Source organism: Prinia subflava, chromosome 2 (genome assembly GCF_021018805.1).
Source record: "Prinia subflava isolate CZ2003 ecotype Zambia chromosome 2, Cam_Psub_1.2, whole genome shotgun sequence".
Lineage (NCBI taxonomy): Eukaryota > Metazoa > Chordata > Aves > Passeriformes > Cisticolidae > Prinia > Prinia subflava.
In genome coordinates this window covers 49,808,236-49,827,567 of record NC_086248.1, presented here as the reverse complement: position 1 = coordinate 49,827,567, position 19,332 = coordinate 49,808,236, and the positions used below count along the sequence as shown (strand labels likewise).

At 39.8% G+C, this 19,332-nt stretch overlaps 1 protein-coding gene across 2 annotated transcripts in view; it reads left to right on the top strand.

Moving 5' to 3' along the window:
- Positions 1 to 17,702: 17,702 nt before the first annotated feature.
- Positions 17,703 to 19,332, top strand: part of FAM184A (family with sequence similarity 184 member A) — a 73,373-nt gene continuing 71,743 nt past the window's right edge. For both annotated transcript variants that reach the window (XM_063389890.1, XM_063389889.1), the window contains exon 1: positions 17,703 to 18,176. In XM_063389890.1, the coding sequence (XP_063245960.1) occupies positions 18,009 to 18,176 (168 nt within the window). In that variant the 5' untranslated portion in view covers positions 17,703 to 18,008. The remainder of the gene's footprint in view (positions 18,177 to 19,332) is intronic.

Here is a 19,332-nt window from a genome sequence, read left to right as displayed (position 1 = left end):
AATAGGACATTAAAAACACCCTCACCCCTCCCTCCTTCCCAGCTCTACCGCTTCCCCCTAGTGGCACAGGCAGAGAGGGAATGGGGGTTGTGGTCAGCTCAGCACACACTCTTACTCCCACTGCTCGGGGACAGGGCTCCTTCCCCTGCCCCTTCCCACGCATCCCTCCCACAGGAGAGAGTTCTCCATGAACTACTCCAGTGTGGGTCCATCCCACGGGCACAGTCCTCCACAAACTACTGTAACGTGAGTCACTCTTCCACAGGGTGCAGTCCTTCAGGGACAGGCTGCCCCAGTGTGGGTCCCCCACGGGGTCAGAAGTCCTAATCAGGAAACCTCCTCAAATGTGGGCTCCTCTCTCCACAGGTCTGCAAGACCCTGCAAAGAGCCTGCTACAGCACGGACCTCCCATGGGAGGCTGGAGGGATCACAAAGGTTTTGCCATGGTGCTAAATAGTCTCAAAGTTTTAAGTCTGGCTGAGAACTTTCATACAAACAAGCATGTTCTGAATGAAAGCACTTTGAAAATAAGGACTGAAACCCTAATGTGGGGCTTCATGAAGGAAAGCAGCATTAGGAATAGCAAAAGACTACTTTTGCTCATAGAAGTCACTGTCATCGATGCATACTTTAGATTAAGCTGTTTTCTAAACTGCTGGCTTTGGCTATAGTCCAATGCTGAAGTCCTCTGGAAACAAAATATAATTGCTTTCTAGATGAAGTCAGTTCTGTAACCCAGAGTGCCATAATTTCTTCTATGCAGGATATAAAATATTATTCATGGGTGTCATGGGCAAAGAGCTCATTGTGGTTCAAAATTTATTCCATTTGCTTCCTTTTGCCTTCCTGATTGCTGTCATATTACTGTTTGTTGTCAGGAGAGATGAACCCAAGTATTGTCTCTACCTCTGTGGTACCTGGGTTCAAGATCTGTCTACTTTTGCTCACATATAAAATTATGCAAATGCAAAGGAAAGACTGACCTTTCTGGGGCTCTCACAGGTAGTCTTTACTGAGCAATGGCCACTGTATTCTGCTCCAGCCTTCAAAGCCTTAGTGGTCTACATATTAATATATAACCAGTCTAAAATGGGCATAAAATTTCCTAAAATAATTTCTTCTCTTGTCAGTCAAGGAAAGAAATAATTCATTCACCATGGACCAACAGTGTTCACTGAGACAGAGCAAAGACAGCCCCAGGTTACTGAAGTGACCTAGTTTCAGCCTACATATTCACCATAGAGCTGCAGTAAAAATTCTCTGACAAGTCATAAGAACGACTGAAATTTGGAAGTGGTAAATAAGAAGTTTTATAGCAGGAGGAGACAGCCAAATGACACAATTACTTTTAAAAAATATTGTAATACTACCTTGAAAAAAACTTGACAGGTTTTTATCACTGCAAGCATTTTCAGTGGACACTTTGTTAGTCAACAACAGTTCTTCACATCCCTGAATGAATTCTTGCTTGTATGGCATGAGGCTGACAGGGTGTCTCAGGAAACTTACCAGAGAGATCCCAACTATTTTATGTTGATATTTCTATTATCATTTTCCTCTGCCAAAACCTTAAAAAAATAAAGGGAAAAGTTTACATCAAGCTGCAACTGGTTTTGTCATGCACCAATACAACATTTAATATGCTAGAAAAACACTATTTGTTTTGTCCTGCACTTTTCTGTTGCCAAGAGAGAGAGCAGGTGACTCTCCCAGTACCTCTTTTGTGAAGGATTGTTTATGACAGTATGCTTGATAAGAAAGCTTTTATTTTGGTAACCTTATTTCAGAGCTCTAACTTAATCCTGTGGATTCTGGGCTGTCTAGCAAATATTATACTGGGCTATGAAGCAACAGCTCTACAGAAAGTGGCCTCTTGCACCCTATATGATGACTTTATATGAAAGCTTTTCTGCTGTCCTGGTCAGACTCCACTTTGGCATCATCCTGCATATCTGGGAATGAAGCAATTCTTTTGCTTGTATAACATTTTTCTGTGTTATATACACAGGATATCTGTCTGAGAAAGAACTCTTCCCATCATCTTTCCACCTCCCACACAGATGGAATTAAAGGAAAAAAGCTTTCCATAGGACTTAATACAATTAAAAAGATCCAATTTTTGATTTTTGCTCTCCTTCTCCTCTTGTTTCTCAAACCCTGGTGATGGAATAACCTCAGTTCTTAAAATAAGATTAGCAAAGTCACAGACAATTGCTGTGTTTTGTTAAATTATTATTTTATTAATTTTATTATTTTAAGACTATCATCTGTTGTTTTGGATATTGTTCTTTGCTAGGAAGAAGGAATGCTTATCACTTAGGATGATGAGTCAGCTAGTATGAGATGTGCTAAAGATTGCAGGATAAATGCTGCAGCAGGATATAATGCTGATTAACCCAATAGCCACATGCCAAAAGTAGAGTTCAACCAGTCCTAGCAAAAACAAGGAACCAGAGGGAGGGACATATTAAATAACCCTTAAATAAAACCAAAACCAAAACCATAAATAATGCAAGCTAGTGCCTGTTCCTAATGCTTTCTTTGGAAGCTAGTCAGAATGGATTCGCAAATGCATTGTTGGAGGAAGTTCAGCCTGGAGAAGAGAGGGCTTAGGAGGGATCCAACAGCAATGTGCTAATATCTACAAGGGACTTATCAAGAAGATGGAGCCTTGTAGTGCTGCATGGCTGAAAGATTTGACATAGATGGAAACAAGAGAGGTTCAAACTGCATGTAAGGAAAAACTTTCTCCATGAGGACAGTCAGGCAAGGAAGCAGAAGGCTGCCAGGGGAAGCTGTGCTCCTCCATCACTGGAGGTTTTCCAGCCCTAGCCAGACACAATCTGGCCTCACAGCTGAGCCTGTTTAAGGCAGAAGGTTGGTCCAGAGGCCTCCTAAGGTCCCTCCTAACCTGAATTACTCTAACAATGCTTAGAATTACAAACCTGTCTGGGCAGGAATACTTTGTGTTGTAACTACTTAGCTGAAAAATATCTGAAGTTGTATTTTGGTTTAATAAAGAGATTTTTAGCTGACATGGGCTAATGACTTCATGTCTAACATTAAGATTCCACAAGACATTGTAAGACCTGTCAGGGAATGGAATTGTCATCAGTAAAAAATGGTTTGCTCTAACACCTGGCCCTCCATGTGTAACCCTGTCTTTTCCTTGCAAGTAGCAGGGAGGAGCAAAATGCATGAAATTAGTTTTGCATATAATAATGCATGAAATTCCTTTCCTTTTTAGACACATCTATTGCCTTAGAACTATGAAGGAGTAAGTCATGCTAAAATGGATTAACATAGACATATATCAATTATTTCTATGATATGTAATCCTACTTTTTACCAGTCATTTTACCAGAAAACATTACAAGTACAATTTCTCAAATGATTTGAAATATAACTTTCTGTGCATTTCTTTAAAGCTGATCCCCGAATTTTAAGTTTAAATTTTTAGTTTTTGTATGAAAGTATGTTAGTTTTCAAGTAGAGGCAGATGCACCAAAGCAGAAATGTTGCAGAGGAGAAAAATGAAAGGAAATAATAATAATGAAAGAAATATCTTAGAAGGAAATAATGGATGACTGGTTTGTTACCACTGTGGTTTGTTTTTTTGTTTGTTTTTTAATAAATGTGTGCAAGACTGAAAAGTAACATTCTGCAGTCCAAAGGCACTGTGTACAGAGGCACTCTTCCTACCTGAAGGGTTTAGGAAATACAGAAAATATAGGAATAAATTGGAAAGGATCCAAGAAAACAGAGAAATCTTTGCTTCATTATACAATAGTGAGGTAGCAACACTTGGTGGACAAGTACTGTAAAATTATTAAAAGGGATTTTTCACTCATTAGGAAGTCAAATCTTGATTACATTAGTATTATGTGATTACTCATAATTAGTATTATGTTCTTCCGTACACTTGTCTTAACTGACATAACATCATAACATGAAACTGCTATCAGTAAGAACACGTAAGAGCATTGTAGAAACAGTTTTCTCTGGGTGATACAGGTTGAACTGGAGATCTGAAACTGACTTTAAAAAAGAAGGATGTTCAGTCTCATTAGATGCTCTGATATCATGCCATACCAAAAAATAACTGTGTCGTCTACATTCTAAATTAGGTCTATACTATTAGGATGACTGATTCTTTGAAGTGCTGGATGTCAGTTAAAGAGGTTTCTCAGTAGTGCTCTGTATCATCCCTCTCTCAAACACAATGCTGGGAGTTTATTTTGGTCCTTTCCTAGGATGAAATTATGTTTTCCTTATTCCTCTAGTGCAGGACTAGTACCTGGTGAAGGCAACTTCAGAATGGTGCTCACTGAGGAGGAATAAAATGCAGAAGCTGCCGGAATTCAAATAGGGGTTAGTATTTTTCTCTTCAGCCATGTCAAACCCATTCCATTTTTCATACTTAGTTTCTCAAATATGGAAATACTTGGAGCTGCAGAACTAATCTCTCCTGAGTAAAAATGCATCCTTTTTTGCATATGGCTTTCTTCTCTCTATTTTTATAAAAAAGGTGTGAGAGAAGATGTTTTCAATGGCACATTCCATAAAATATTCCAAGTAATTTATTATAAAATGATTTTTAAATTACTTGGTGTTTGGCATGGCATTTGTTTCCTTAGCACGGGTACCTGATAATGATGAAGACAGAATTGGACTACATAGCACGGTATAGAAATTCCAAGATATAGGCATAGAAGTGAATTTTTATTTATACACAGGTACAAAAGTATAACCATCTGTAAACCTTATTAATAGAAAAGAAATGCATTTAATACAGCTTATAATTGAAGGTATTGGTGGACTACTGATGGCATAATATTTACAAAGTGACTCATATTTTCATTAGAAAAGCAGTTGAAAATAAGCATCTTAATATTTTTTTAGTGTATGTTCATTGGGTTTTTTCTTTCCTAAATACTACTATCTGACAATGCTAAGCAAGTTCTCTAAGGTGCAATTTGGAATTATATTTTTTCTTTCTCCAAGGGGAAGTCTAGCATGGAACTAAATACCATGATATATTCCCATTCAAACAAATTTTTCTTTTACCAACAGAGGGCATGAACCTGCACATTAATCTGGACTCTCTCAGCTGTCGACACCAAAGTATTTGCAAAAAACCCAAGAAGAAATATCCAATCAATTTAACTAAATATTTATGGACTAGCTAAAGTAATTGAGGACTAGAATCAAAAATAGGCAGTGGTATAGTTTCCTTAGTTCTTCATGACTGAAAAGGAAAATAAATGGAAGGCAATTTACAAACCAAACACAAAGAGAAGAGCATGATAATCGTGTAAGGCTGACTGATAATTCTGAAAGAACTCGTTTGTGATGAAAAGTGAGTTTGAGCAGTGGGCAGTATTTCTGGATCAGACACTTTTATCCCTGAGTGATGTTAGATGAGAGTTGAGCAGCTGAATTATGTATTATTATCAAATAAATATTAATTCCTTGCATGAAGAATTAAAATACTCTTTTAATGAAAAAACAGTTGTGTAAAGATTTTCCAGTAGTTTTCACACTTTGCATATCTACCAGAAGACAACAAAGTCTCTATATTCTTTCTCTAAATGTCACTTACATCTTTTACTAGACTTAGATGTTCCAGTTTCTCAAAAATAGAGTAAGAATGGTGCCACAGTCTTTTTACCCCAAGAATTTTATTTTAGAGCACAAGTATCATATTCTTGTGCATGTCAAGTAGGCTATAATTTAAACTGGAAGTCTGCATTTATCTGTGAATTTAAATAGCACAGTTATGAGCAATAATAGAAATTCACTGTTTCATTAGAGTGGCTTTCCACCTAAGCAAGCACAAGTTAGTATTCTTACCACTTACATTTATGGGTTACATGTGACCCTGAAGGTGTTCTTTAACACTAGTATATTATAGAGTCTTATCTTCTAGCATCAAGGTTTTTTCCACTATATCTGCAGGACGTGATCTGAGCCTATTTTTATTACAATTCCTGCACTGGCAAATTTGACATCTCTCCAGAGAACACACTGTATGACAGCTACATGGGGTAGAATCAGTCACTTACTTCTCGATATCTAGTTGGCCTTGCACATGTTTTGGGTTCATGCCAAACTGAGAGCTGCTTGCAACTATGATGGAGCCATTTGTGCTGCAGCAGAAGCTTTGGCTTAGAAAAAAGGGTTCAGAAAGGCAAATCATTTTACCCTGAAATAAACCAAGTGTTTGAGATTTAAGATATCTTTATGAGGGCTGATATGATTTAGAATATAAAAGTGTGGAACTAGCATATGACATCTTTCTCCAGGAAATTTCCCAAGATAGTAGGTAGTCATTAAGTGTAGTCCAGCAACACAAAGCTTCTGTGCCAAACAGTGCAGAAAGCAGCTGCACAACCCATAGGAAGACAGAGCTCTCCACAGACATGGAGTTTATTAATTACAGGAGATCTTTAAAACAGTGCTCTGGTTTTAAAAATGAAAGGTTGTCCTCAAGTAACTATGCAGAAACCTGGCACTAAAAATTACACAGGTACACTTCCTGAAGTACCTCAGAAGAAATGAGAGTGTTTTAAAGATAAACTGGACTTTTCATAAATATTAGAATTACCATATTTTCTTCAAAATTTGTTTTGAGTACTATGTTTCAAAGGTTTGCAGATTTTTAGATTCCAAAAGATTAAGGTGTTACTATTCTTAGAAAGTTTATTGTGCTTTTTGGATTTTCAGTCACAAATAATTAAATGATAAGTTAATTATCAGTTGATTAGTCTGATCAAGTCTGACTTGATAAGTCTGATAAGTTTGGCAAGAAAAAAACTAAAACCAAATAACTTTGGACTGATATTAAGCCCTATGACTGTCATACCTGTATGATGTTTGAGAATGCTATGGACAACTCAGCTGTGGAGAAATGATGCTCCTGATTAAAACAAAATCAAAAAATTTGTATTCTCCTCTGAAGTGTTGACAAACCGTTTGACTAAAGGTCAGCTGGGAAGTGGGCTCCTAAAAGATTTACTTCTTTGTTATTGCTCTGAATGACTTCCTTTCCAAAATTCTCAGAAAGTTATGGTAGACTCAAAATACTAGATAGCAAAAATTCTTCATAGAAATAAATTCTGTATTTGGCTGGTAGTGTTTGGCAAGACTCTGACCAGGTGAAAGCTGATCTCAAAGACTGGGCTTGAATATTCAAAGCCAAACGTGTGCCTGCTGGATTGAGGCTGTAATCACCAAGTTCAGTCTAAGCGGATGAAGACTTGATTTTCCTTTCCTTGCCCGTCAGGTTTTCTTCTTCAGAGACACCACATTGCTCTATCACACTCTTTGGTAAAGAAATTATTTGTGGATATATAACTCTTGATATTCAAATGCTTTGTTTTATGACTTTCCTTTCAAAGTGTTATAAAATTTGTTTACCTTTATGTAGTTCTAGTCCTACAAATCTTGAAACCTTTAATGTTCATAACATGGATTTATGTGAAAGTTGATAAATTGTTGTGAGTAACTAGCTCAGCATACAAATAGTTGTAATAATTTTTTCAGAATTATTTTCTTAATATCTAACAGGATATGTTTACAAGCAAGCAAACTAGATTTTATTATCATTATTAGGGGCATTTGTAATTAAGATGTAAAGTAAAAATGAATAATTATGTTAAAAAACACTATTAGTGATATATAATCTTTACAATTTTGCCCTACTGTTTATAAATTTTAGAAGATGCTCATGAGCATTTTATATGCTTTGTGAGGAAAAATATAGTTCTTATTCGTTTTTTCTGTTCTTAAACTTCATAAGCAATAGTTTATAAATTTAAGTACTATTCTGTCATGGAAATTATTTGTACCATTTACTCCTAAGAATATTTTTCAATAAATTTACAACCTTTTTCTCAGAATAATCAAAAATACTGACATTTTGGTGTTTATAAACTAGCTTGATTATGCATCAAACAGGATATGACACACTTTATGAAATATATATGCATGATATATGGAAACACAAGTTTATGCTGGTTTGGGGTGGAATGTATTTTAGCTTTCAAGGGAAGCCCTTTCCCAAAGTAAATCTCCTACACAACCAAGCATATGGAACACTAATCCTGATTCCTTCCAAAGTTTTAAGTATTACTGAGGGGGTTACGTTCCCTGCCAAGAACAGGGAACCCTACATCCTGCTGAATGCAAGCTGTGTTGCTGCTGATTTGAATTAGACCATAATGGGACATTTCAGGCCTGCTGCTCTTTTATCCAGACACATGACAATTCTTTACTCCTCAGTTCAAGTCTGGATGTCTGGCAAGCAGATCTCAAATCACCACCGCTGTGAATAATAATGGGACAGTCACCAGATGATAAACATGGGCACTAGAACTTAGAGTAATTGCAGCTTATCTGATTTGGGGCAGATAACTTTGCTCTGTTTCCCCTACCCCTGATGATTTTAGTTACAGTATCAGTTTCATTAGACTACACAGCAATCAAGAGCTATGCTTCTTGAATTTGACAGCTTAATTGAAGACCAGTAATAATCTATAAGTACTCTTCTTTATCCTCCCTTAACCACAATTTTTATGCAACACTTGCATAAAATGGGACTTTCAGTCAGCAACCTGCATATGCAAATAAATATTAAAATATTGCAGTTCTGAATAGATTTAATTTCAAAAGAAGCCTTTGCCTATTTGAGGGTAACAAAACCTTCACAAAAGCCTTTTTACTTGAATATTGACACTTGTGCACAGCTTTTGGGACTTCAACAAAATTTTAGCACAACTGTCAATTTTCTGGAAATATGCCAGTCTATCTTTCTTCCTTCTTGAAGCATAACCGAAATCCTCTCTAGTCTCCAAATCTGTATGCTCAAATCCCTCAAAATACATTGGCAAGATACAGCAATTTGAATTCATATTTGTCAGGGAATAGACCAGAGATAAGTATGTGGAACAGAAAATCCTCAACCAATGTTGGAGATTAATTAGCCACATTCAAAGTAAAACCCTTCAAGCAACCATTTCCAATAACATAGTGAGAAATACAGATGACAAATGTTGTCTGTGTTGCTCTGCAGAATGACCCTGAGGGCAGGATCAGAGCTACACCAGCCATCTGTTTGAACTTTCCTACTGGAGCATTTCTGTGGCTGCTTCCATGTGATCCCATTGGTACTGAGGGAGCAGGAAAACCTCAGCAGTCCTGGTGTTTTTGGTACCTTTACATGCACTGTAGCTAAACTATGCCACTCAGTGTGGCTTTCAGCTGTCCCATCCAACCTTCCACTCATGACCTCCAGAAAAAAAATTACATTTCTTCCAATATGCCTGTTGCAAGACCACATGAAATCTGAATGAGTACATGTATGGGACAATATGAATGCCAGTATAAAAATTAGTGAACTAAATCCTTGCCCTGCGTAACTCTGTATCTGTGCTCCTCACAAAATACAGAATCATAGAATGTCCTGGGTCGAAAAAGATCTTAAAGACCACCTACTTCCAATCCTCCTGCCATGGGAGGGACACTTTTCATTTAATCAGGCTGCTCAGAGCCCCATCCAACCTGGTCCTGAACACTGTCAGGGTGAGGCATCCAGGACAGCCAGTTTCCAGTGCCTCACCACTCACACAGTGAGGAATTTCTTTCTGACATCTAATCTTAACCTACACTCAGTTTGAAACCATTCCCTCTTGTCTGTCACTACATGCTCTTGTATAAAGTCCCTTTCAGTTTTCTTTTAGGTTCCCTTCAGGTACTGGAAGGCCACAATTAGGCCACTCCTATGCTATCACTTCTCCAGGGTGAACAAATCCAGTTCTGTCAGCCTTTCCTCACAGGAGAGGTGCTCCATCCCTCTGATCATCTCTGCCGGCCAAACTGCTTTGGATGCAGCCCAGGATACAAAAGGTTCTCTGGGCTGCGACTGCACATTTCTGGGTCATGTCCAGCACCATGGACAGATCTGAGACGTTAGATCAAGGTGCTGAGAGCAGCATAATTCAGCAACTGGGGACAGTCTCTCCACTTGCTTTTCCTACTGAGGATATTTTTTTCAAAATGCACAATAGAAGTAATAAACACCAACTGGCAATAATGATGCCAAAATCAAACAAACATCATCAGCCAGCCAGATTTTCCCAGGAAGGTCAGTGTCTTATTGTCAATCACAGTTTAGGATTTTTTATCACATATTTTTAATCTGAATAATATTTTCATTGGTCAGAATGATTTTTATATTTTAACTTATAAAACTACTTTTCCTCCAAAAAGAGAATAAGTATGTTACATTTCTGTACCACAAATCCAGCATATTAAAGGAATGTCAGGACTGAGCTGAGCAATTCACATTAATATACCAAAGTAATCTTTACCGGTTGCTACTAAAAGGCCATGCAGATTTCCTTGTATTTCTCTCCTTTCTGAACTCACTGTAGCACTTGCATCAGAAACAAGACAGCCTCACTCATGACACTCCCTTCCATTTAATTAAGTCCTTAGAGGAACATTACAGAAGTTAGTAGGATTACTTAATGCATCCCTGGGAGAAACTCCAATACTCTGCTAAAGGTCACTGCTCCTTTCAATAGGAACGCTTTCATTGTAACAAAGATTAATATGACTGTATTAATTGAATTAAGTGAAATGTATTCATTTTCTAATCTGAACAGTCTCCTTAATGAGTTATTATCAGAGGAGCATAAGAATGTAAAAGACTAACAGTCTATGATTAAGACTTTCAAATTCAACTTTACTTAATACATCAAATTTTGTTTTATCTGCTATTTTGTCCATGAGCAAAACCAAAAACGCCTTCAAACCTACTTAAATAAAACTGTCTTAGGCAGATGATTAGATTTATATTCCAATATGGAATGCAAGACTGGACATCTCCTCTGCAGTAGATAATTCCACATAATAGAAAGTATGCTAGATTTAACATATGTCGATAAATTTGCATTTTCATGTGCAGAACTGTGCCTACAACTTGAATTTTAACAGAGAAATTAAATGAAGCTTTCTCTGCATCTCTAAATTTATTTGTAGTATTAATCTAGAGAGATTGGTTTGAAACATTAAAGTCAGGGTTTAATTTGACGTATTTCAGGGAGTGAAATCAACGAGGTTGATTTACACAAGTTGTGCAGGAAAGGGTGGTAGCTCTTTTAATGTCTGATAAATTCACAGTGAGAGTCCTGCTGGGCAGGCCTGATTTGAAAATCATGTTCTTTGGCCTCTTATTCCCTGTCATAAAGGACAACCCTGCCCCAGAGGGCCCAAACTTACACAAGACCCCTCTGTTCCTTTCCTTCTGTCCATCTACCACTCCTCTGACATACTCACCCTTGGCTGAGCTTCCAGCTTCCCAGTTTTAGGTCTAATTTTTAATACCTGAAAAACACCCATAAATTAAAAAAGGATAACAACACAAAATGAGAAAACTTGTTAAGAAGAAGCTGGAAGCAGTAGCTTATTTGTTAAATCTTTGCCAGTGATATGGAAGACTGCAAGGACTGTCATATCCTGTTGAAGGATTTTATCGAAAATGTAAACCATGTCTTAAAAAAACAAACTCAAAAACCTTGAGAAAAGGCAAAATAAAACATTATTTAGTCAGAAGGCTTACTTTTGTCAGCCAAAATACTGTCTGTAAGCCGGAAATGAAATGAGTCATTACTAAAAGCCTGTTACTGGGAGGTTCCATAGGGTTACATGCTGCATCTTGGTGCAGATGGATGGCACAAAATATTCTGTACAGGTACTATTAGCATTTACATGAATTTTCTGGCTTTGTAATGACCAGCTGTCTTACTAATTTTCTGTCCAGTAGTGAGCACTGATAATTTTAGTTCTCTGTTTTGATGGGAAAAGCAAGAGAGTTGCTTTTTCATGTGTGTGGCTGCCTCCTTGGTGTCGGCAAAAGCTTTTCTGCACTGATAAACTACAAAGGGACGAGTCTGAAATAGTAATTGACAAAGAAAAAGTATGATAACTAAGAGAAACACTAGGATTCATACTTAACTGAGGATCCATCCAGTCTTCCCTATCTGTGCAGCTGAAAAGAACACAAATGTATGAGACCTTTTCTGAAACAAGAGAGAAATTATCTTACACTGGGTAGATTCTTGAAGTTTCTTTTCCCCAGCTGTATCTCAACAACTTCCAGAAAGGCATTGAGGAATTCAACTAACACTTCCTTCGTGTGATTTCTCTCTCTAAAGCACAGTCAGGTTTAAGCAGTGAGGTATTTTTCCCAAAACATTAGTTTTGTTCCTGCTTCTTCTGCTGCTTTGGTTTTCTTTTTCTTTTTCTTTTTCTTTTTCTTTTTCTTTTTCTTTTTCTTTTTCTTTTTCTTTTTCTTTTTCTTTTTCTTTTTCTTTTTCTTTTTCTTTTTCTTTTTCTTTTTCTTTTTCTTTTTCTTTTTCTTTTTCTTTTTCTTTTTCTTTTTCTGTAAAACAGATTTTTTTTCTTTGTAATTTTTACTTTACTTAAAATAAAACTTATTTGCTGAAAAATATGTGCGTACAAACTTAAAAAACAACTTATAAGACAAGTGAAGTAATAAAAGAGAGCTATATCAGAAGAAAGAGACTTACACTTTTCTTAGTGGTTTTCTTCAACTTTTCCATCCTTAACTACTCTTTTGTGCTTGAAATTAAAATAATATGTATGTCTTTACTCATTAAAACCCGTTGATGTAAAAGTGGATTATTGTTAATTTTTCTAATAAAAAGCCATATACCTCCAAATGCATGTGAAGATATATCCTCCATGTGAGGATAAAAATATTGTACAAGAAAAGATATGAGTAGATTTATAGGAAGAGAAATGTATCTTGAGATAGTTTCTCATGGGAATCTTTCTGTGTGCCAGAGCACATCTTTACAGTATCAGGATTTTTTTTTCCACAGAATCAGCAAAAAACCTCAATCTTTCAAATATGCTTGTTCACAAGTTGCCAGCAAAATATTTTCTCTATTATCATATCTTGACAGTAGTTCCAGTTTGGACACATGCATGAGATGGCATCATTCCTTTTAGGATTTGGTGACCTAAATAATTTTCCTCACACTACCAGTTTCCTAGATGGGCAAAAAGACATAATAAAGACAACAAGTTTATCTGTATCAGATACGGGTTCACCATTTTCTGCTTTCTTAAAAAAATTCAATTTATGCCAGGTTTCGGATACATATTATTGGTTCAAGATTTCTAAGTCTTCTAAGCTTAGAAGGTCAAGATAGTGTAGACTCATAAAAGTATAAAACCAAAAAGATGCACAAACCAAAGACCTACCATGTAGATAAACCTGTGTCTGTCACCCTGTGACACTGGGTCATATTGATTGAAATCTTACTTGCATACAAAGAGGCAGGTAATGACTGAACTACTCAGATGGAGTATCCTGAAATGTTGATCTAATTTTTACCTTCCATAAATCACAGTCTTGCCAACCCACAAATTAAAAAACTCATGAGATTATTTCAAAGCTATTAGGATATTTAACTTTTATTTTTGTTTCATTCTTCTCCCCCCTCCACATATCCTTCACGATTTTATATGCAACCATAGCGAGACAATTTTGGGTACTCTGATCCTTTATAGACGTGGAAATATGCCCCTGTATATAATTATCTACGGCTAACAGAAGAAGCCTTTGTTACTCGTACACTTTCAAAACAAAATGGTTTTGCATGATTCCTTACACAGAAACCTCAGCATCCTAGATTAATCTCAGCCCTAGCAATGAGGTCTTTATGTTAAAGTAGGACACCATGGGCTTATTCAGTTATTATATTCCACCAGGTTTGTTTGGACTAGAAAATTAAAGCAGGAATGACAGATACGTTTAAGCTGTGTTGTTATTTTGAATATTTTATACTATTCCTTTAAACGGTGAATTCTTACTTTATGAAAATAGTTAAACCTGCATATAAACTTATGGTATGTATATAATAAATTATTAGTTAGAATTCTGGTAGAAATAAAAAGGGTTTTTAAAGAATCTCAATATTTTAAGCAACTAGTTCTTATATTCAGTATTTTTAAATATTTAGATATTTTGTTCATACACATGTGCAAAAAAAATTGAAAATTCTGTTCAGAGTTGTAGCTTTGGGCTTACAAATTAAATAGCACAAACCTGCAAAGACCAGTAGGTCAAATTTCTCGTTAACTGTCCTTTCAGAAAAAGCTGCCGACTTCCTGACATCTTCAGAGTTGTCAAAAGACATTATCACAAAGCAATCTTAGCCCTTGTAACACTTTCTGTCTATAAAGAATCAGAGAGGGAGTTTTGTGCCTATGGCTTGAAAATAAGGCATACAGTGATTGCACACATTTATCTTAGTCAGAGCTGTGATGAGGTAAATAAAGGAGGGTTAGTGCACAGAGAAATCTGTAATCCATAATATTCTCAGCAGATTGAGTGTAAATGAAATTTTTTTCCTGGTTTTGCAAATCTCAGTGATAGAATTTCATAATTTTAGAAATCATTACACACATATTGGAACAACTGAACTGCAAATATGCAGCTAAATAGATAGGCAGTAGGATAAAAAAAAAAAAAAGGCACAGGTAGATTTCCACACAGGCAGTGTTGTTGATTCTACATCAGAGAAAACAAAAGTACAAAGTCCTTCCACATGCTGCTATATATCCATAGCAAGTGTATAAAAAATGCAATCTTAAAGCACATATTCACTGACCATATTTTCAAATTCATAGAAAATGTTCCACATACATACACCAAGAGGACTCCTACATAGTCTATATAGTGTCCATAATCCTATGGAGATGCTGGATAGATACAATTTGTATCTCACTTACGTAACCCCGTGGTGACAGACACCAAAGGTTTCACTGTGCAGCTCTCGGAGCAATGATGCGCGTCAGGAGCCCTGCCTTGCTCCAACGCTTTGTGCACCCTTCAGCAAACCCTGAAAATCTCCTCATTTGCTTCTGGATGGCGTCAGCCCAAGCCCTGGGAGACCTTCAGACCTACAGATCCTACTGTACTGATGAGACATTAAATCCCACCAAGGAAAAAGCCCACTAGGATCCTGACTGCGCTGCCGCACTACTTTCCTTTTCATCAGCAACCTTAAAGAAAACAGGCTCTATCCAACATGTGCAGACCTGAAAGGAAAAGAGCTTAGTGGTCACCATCTGAGCTCTAAAGGCATAAAATGTGTAAAGAGAAGCTTGAAAAAATCTGAATAAGTTAACTACTAAATGGCACATGAAATATTGGCAAAGAATATTTAATCATTTTTTAAATTTAAAATCACCTAGACAAAACTTAGCATTTGGCATCTCAGTAGAAGGAAACAAAAATTGAACGCATTTGACTGTTTTGTCAAACGCATATATGCATGGCTATATATAAGTCACTTCAAAATGCTTCAGAACAATGATTTGAGGCCAATACAAACCACAGCAAAAGTGGCTTCTTAAAAGAAACTGAAAATTAAAACAGTAAGGCTTTTTGTCTCAGAGGAAATGTTAATAAATCCAATAAATCTCCAAAATATTTAAAATACCTAGATTAAAATTAAAATATTCTGTAACTCCTGAGATTTCTAGGAGCACTAATAGATTAAGCCAGCCATTCCTTCATATTGGGGTATTATTAGGTACATTAAAGAACGTGTCTTTTTACATGAGAATTAAGAAATTTGCCTTATGTCATATATACAACCAGACACAACCATTACCTGTAGCAAAGCCTACACAATGAGTCTACTCCTTTAGTAGTTTGCTCTTCCTAGACATGAAAAATAAATATCTTCTGCCACGGAATTAGTTTTTAATTTGATAAAACTGAATTAACAGTATGTGCTATTCATGGATGTAATATATGGACACAGATTTTAAACAGATGCTCCTAATATTCTTTCTTCCCTTTGTATTTCATCTGTATGAATCACTGCCTGGGTATGCACCATCTGTCCTTTGTTCTCTGTTGCCAGGATGGGCCACTTCAGAAGGAAAAAAAAAAAAAATCGGTGTCAGAATTTCCTGGACAATGCAAATTCTGCGTTAGGGCAACACTGCTCACAGCTACTTCAGACTGGGATTAAACTATTTGTTAGTCTCCTTGTTATCCAAAATAGTTTGGGTTAATTATTTCTTTCATTATAAGAGACTTTTCCCAGAACCTCTGACCTTTTTGAACACCTTTCTAGTGTGTTGATGCATGGAAATTGGAGAACTCAATGCAAGTATTTCTCTCATACTCTCACGATCAATCAGTACAAAAGTAGCAACATCTAATTGTGCCTTCGGGACAGTGACCAGTTTATGCATCAGAGAACCTCATTTACCCCACAACCTGAGGTTTGCACTGGCAGATCAGGTTTAGTAGGTTATTTATCATACAATATAAGCCCAAATCTCCATTAGCAAGTGAGGCACATTGCTCTGTAATATGGATCTCTTCTTATACCTAATTATTCCACCTACTTCAAGGACTTGCAAATTCTAAGTGATGCTTTCCTCCACAACATTGCTGAGAACCACAGACTTAGCTGTGGTTTTTTGTGGTTTGCTTCTTTGATACCTTTGCCTGCCTATAAAGAATGCAGGCAAAGAAGAGATTTTTAGTGCAGAAAAAAAAGCAGTAAAAAGATTAACTACTCAACGGAGAGTACCAAGGACTCTGTAAAGGAAGAGTGCAGAGGCTGTTAATCTGGGAATCAGATGTGTCCAACCACATTAATATATATATTCTCACAAGGCCAGAGCCTAGCAAGGAGGCTTTAAATTCTTAAAGAGGGTGGCAGTTCTCAGGAGTTGCACAGGATGGGAACTCAAAAAGAGAGCATTCAAACCCAACCTAAAGGTCATGCTAAATCCAGCTGCGAATCCCCTCTGGCGGGGACCTTGGTTGCCCGCCCATCAGCCCGCCGGCCCGCGGCTGCGGCTGCAGCAGCAGTGTCTGTGACCCAGGAGAGACCGGCCCGCCCAGCCGGATGCCTCCACACTGGCCGGCCGGGTCACCCCAGCATCTGTGAGCGTTTCATCACAGAATCAGTGAAGTTGGAACAGACCTTTGACATCATCGGGTCCAAGCTATGAGCGAACACCATCGTGTTAACCCGACCAGGGCTCTCAGTGCCACATCCTGCCTTTCCTTTAACACCTCCTGGGACGGTGACTCCTCCACCTCCCTGCGCAGTCCATTCCAACGTCTATCACCCTTTTTGTGAAGGAGTTCCTCCTAATTCCATCCTAAACCTCCTCAGGAACACCTTAAAACCTGTCGCTAACTTAACTACCTGGGAGAAGAGGCCAGCCCCTAACTTCCCTCAAAACCCGAGTTAACCGTGCCAGTCCCATGCTCCAGTTCCGAGTGGCTCCTCGCCCGTGCCACCTCCTGCTGCGAGCGGGCGGCACGTCCCACGCTCACGGCGGTGCGAACCCGGCACACCTCCATGCGCTCGCACAGCCCGCACCGCGGTGCCCTGCCCCGGGCATCCTCCGCCGCACGCACAGGGCTTCCCACCGGAGAATTTTGCACAGCTGCCTGAACCCCGACCCTTCCCCCCGCGGTGCCCGGCTCTCTCCGCCCGTTTCCCGCTTCCCGGCCCTCGGCTCCCGGGACGGGGGCGGGCGGGGGGAGCCCGGCGCGCGCCCCGCTCCCTGGGCGGCGCGCGCGGCCGCGCGCGGGGAGCGCGCGGGCGGGGCAGGCGAGTGACGCGGGGCCGCGCGGCGTAAACAGCGCGGCGGCGGCGGCGGCCCCGGGGAGCGCCGCGCCCGCGGCCCACAGAGCGGCCTCCCCCGCGCGGGGACGGGCGGCGAGGAGAGCAGAGCACAGAAAGGCTGGCGCCCCTTCCCGCACCGGCCCCGAGAGCTTTGACGCCGCAGCCCGGCGGGGCGGCGGCCGAGGGAAGCGCCCGGGGCGGGAGCAGCCGCCTCGGGCAGCGGATCGCGGTCGGGGCGCCGGGCTCGGTCCCCGGTAAGGCAGGCGGCGGCGGAGCCCGAGCGGCGGCGGGAGCCGGGCGGTGAAGATGGCGACCCCGGGCATGGGCTGGCAGCAGCCGCAGCACAGCTACGGCGGCGGCTCCGCGCCCGGAGCGGGAAAACTCGGCTCGGGCTCGGCACAGGCGGGGCTGGGCGCCGAGTACAGCCCGGACCTGCACTTCAAAATGAGCAAGAAGATCGCCCAGCTGACGAAGGTGAGGGAGGCGCGCCGGGTCCTCAGCCGCCTCGGGTGTCTTCCTCCCCCGCTCTGGTTCCCTTCGCTCCTTGCCTTCTTGCGGGCAGCGATGGGCCTGGAGAGGGGCAGACTGTCGGGGCTGATGGCAAATCCGGGTGGGATGCGGCCGGATTTGTGCCCCGGAGGCCGAGGCTGGAGCGCCCGCGGTCCCCGGGAGCATCCCCCGGTGGCGCCGTGGTCCGCGGGGAGAGCCCCGGCGGTCCGGGAGCCGCGGGGCTGGAGGGGCGCCGCGCACGGAGCTGCCGCAGTACCGGCCCCGGTAGTGGTGTCCGAATCCTGCCCGGCACAGCCAGGTATCCCGGTGTGCGGGAGCGGATCCCTGCCTGCTGGGCTGGCACTGGTTATTTATTGTGTGGAAATTGTAGCGTCTCGTCTAGCGCTGTTACAAGCCCTTCTCCGAGTATCTTTAAATGGAGAAATTCAAGTGATGCTTGCCTTCCCTGTGCTGAAGGGCTGTTATTTAAGGGGTATGATAATAGCTTAAATGCCTTAGATGGTGAGGGTGAAGTGTGAGAAAATTTCTGGTGTGCTATTGCTGATCGAACAGTTTTGATTATGTCATCCCCAGCCTAGAGATTACATTGTATCTTTGTGAGAGGCCGGAGTCAAGCTAGGAGGTGTTTTTAAAGCCTTTTGCTAAGGCAGGAAGGTCCAGTGTTTCAGATGCGACTGTAGCTGTGATTTAGTTAGAATAACTTAAAACAGTGCTTTGGTGCTGTAATGTCTCTTGTGTGATGCTCAAGCTGTGTAGGCAAATGGCATTATTTAGGAAATGAGAGGCAGATTCTCTTTATTAAAGAGAAAGCAGCAGAAGTAATTTTTGTCAGGAATTTAATAGCTAAATTTAAAGGTAATTTTAAAGCACTGTGGGAACTGCCAGTATTCTTAACATGTATGCTAAAATGGATGAAGGTGACGTTTCGTTGGAACCAAGAGTGAAGAGAATGAAGACTGCTGGCAGTCTCACACTGGAGACAGTTCACATTTATGTACAGCTGATGCACCATGGACCAGTTAAAAATAGTATTTATCATGGCACACTGTGCACCTTAATGTGTTGGAAAGCTGATAACTGAGGGGTATCTTGTCCTTGAATTCAAAGTCCAGTTTCTTTT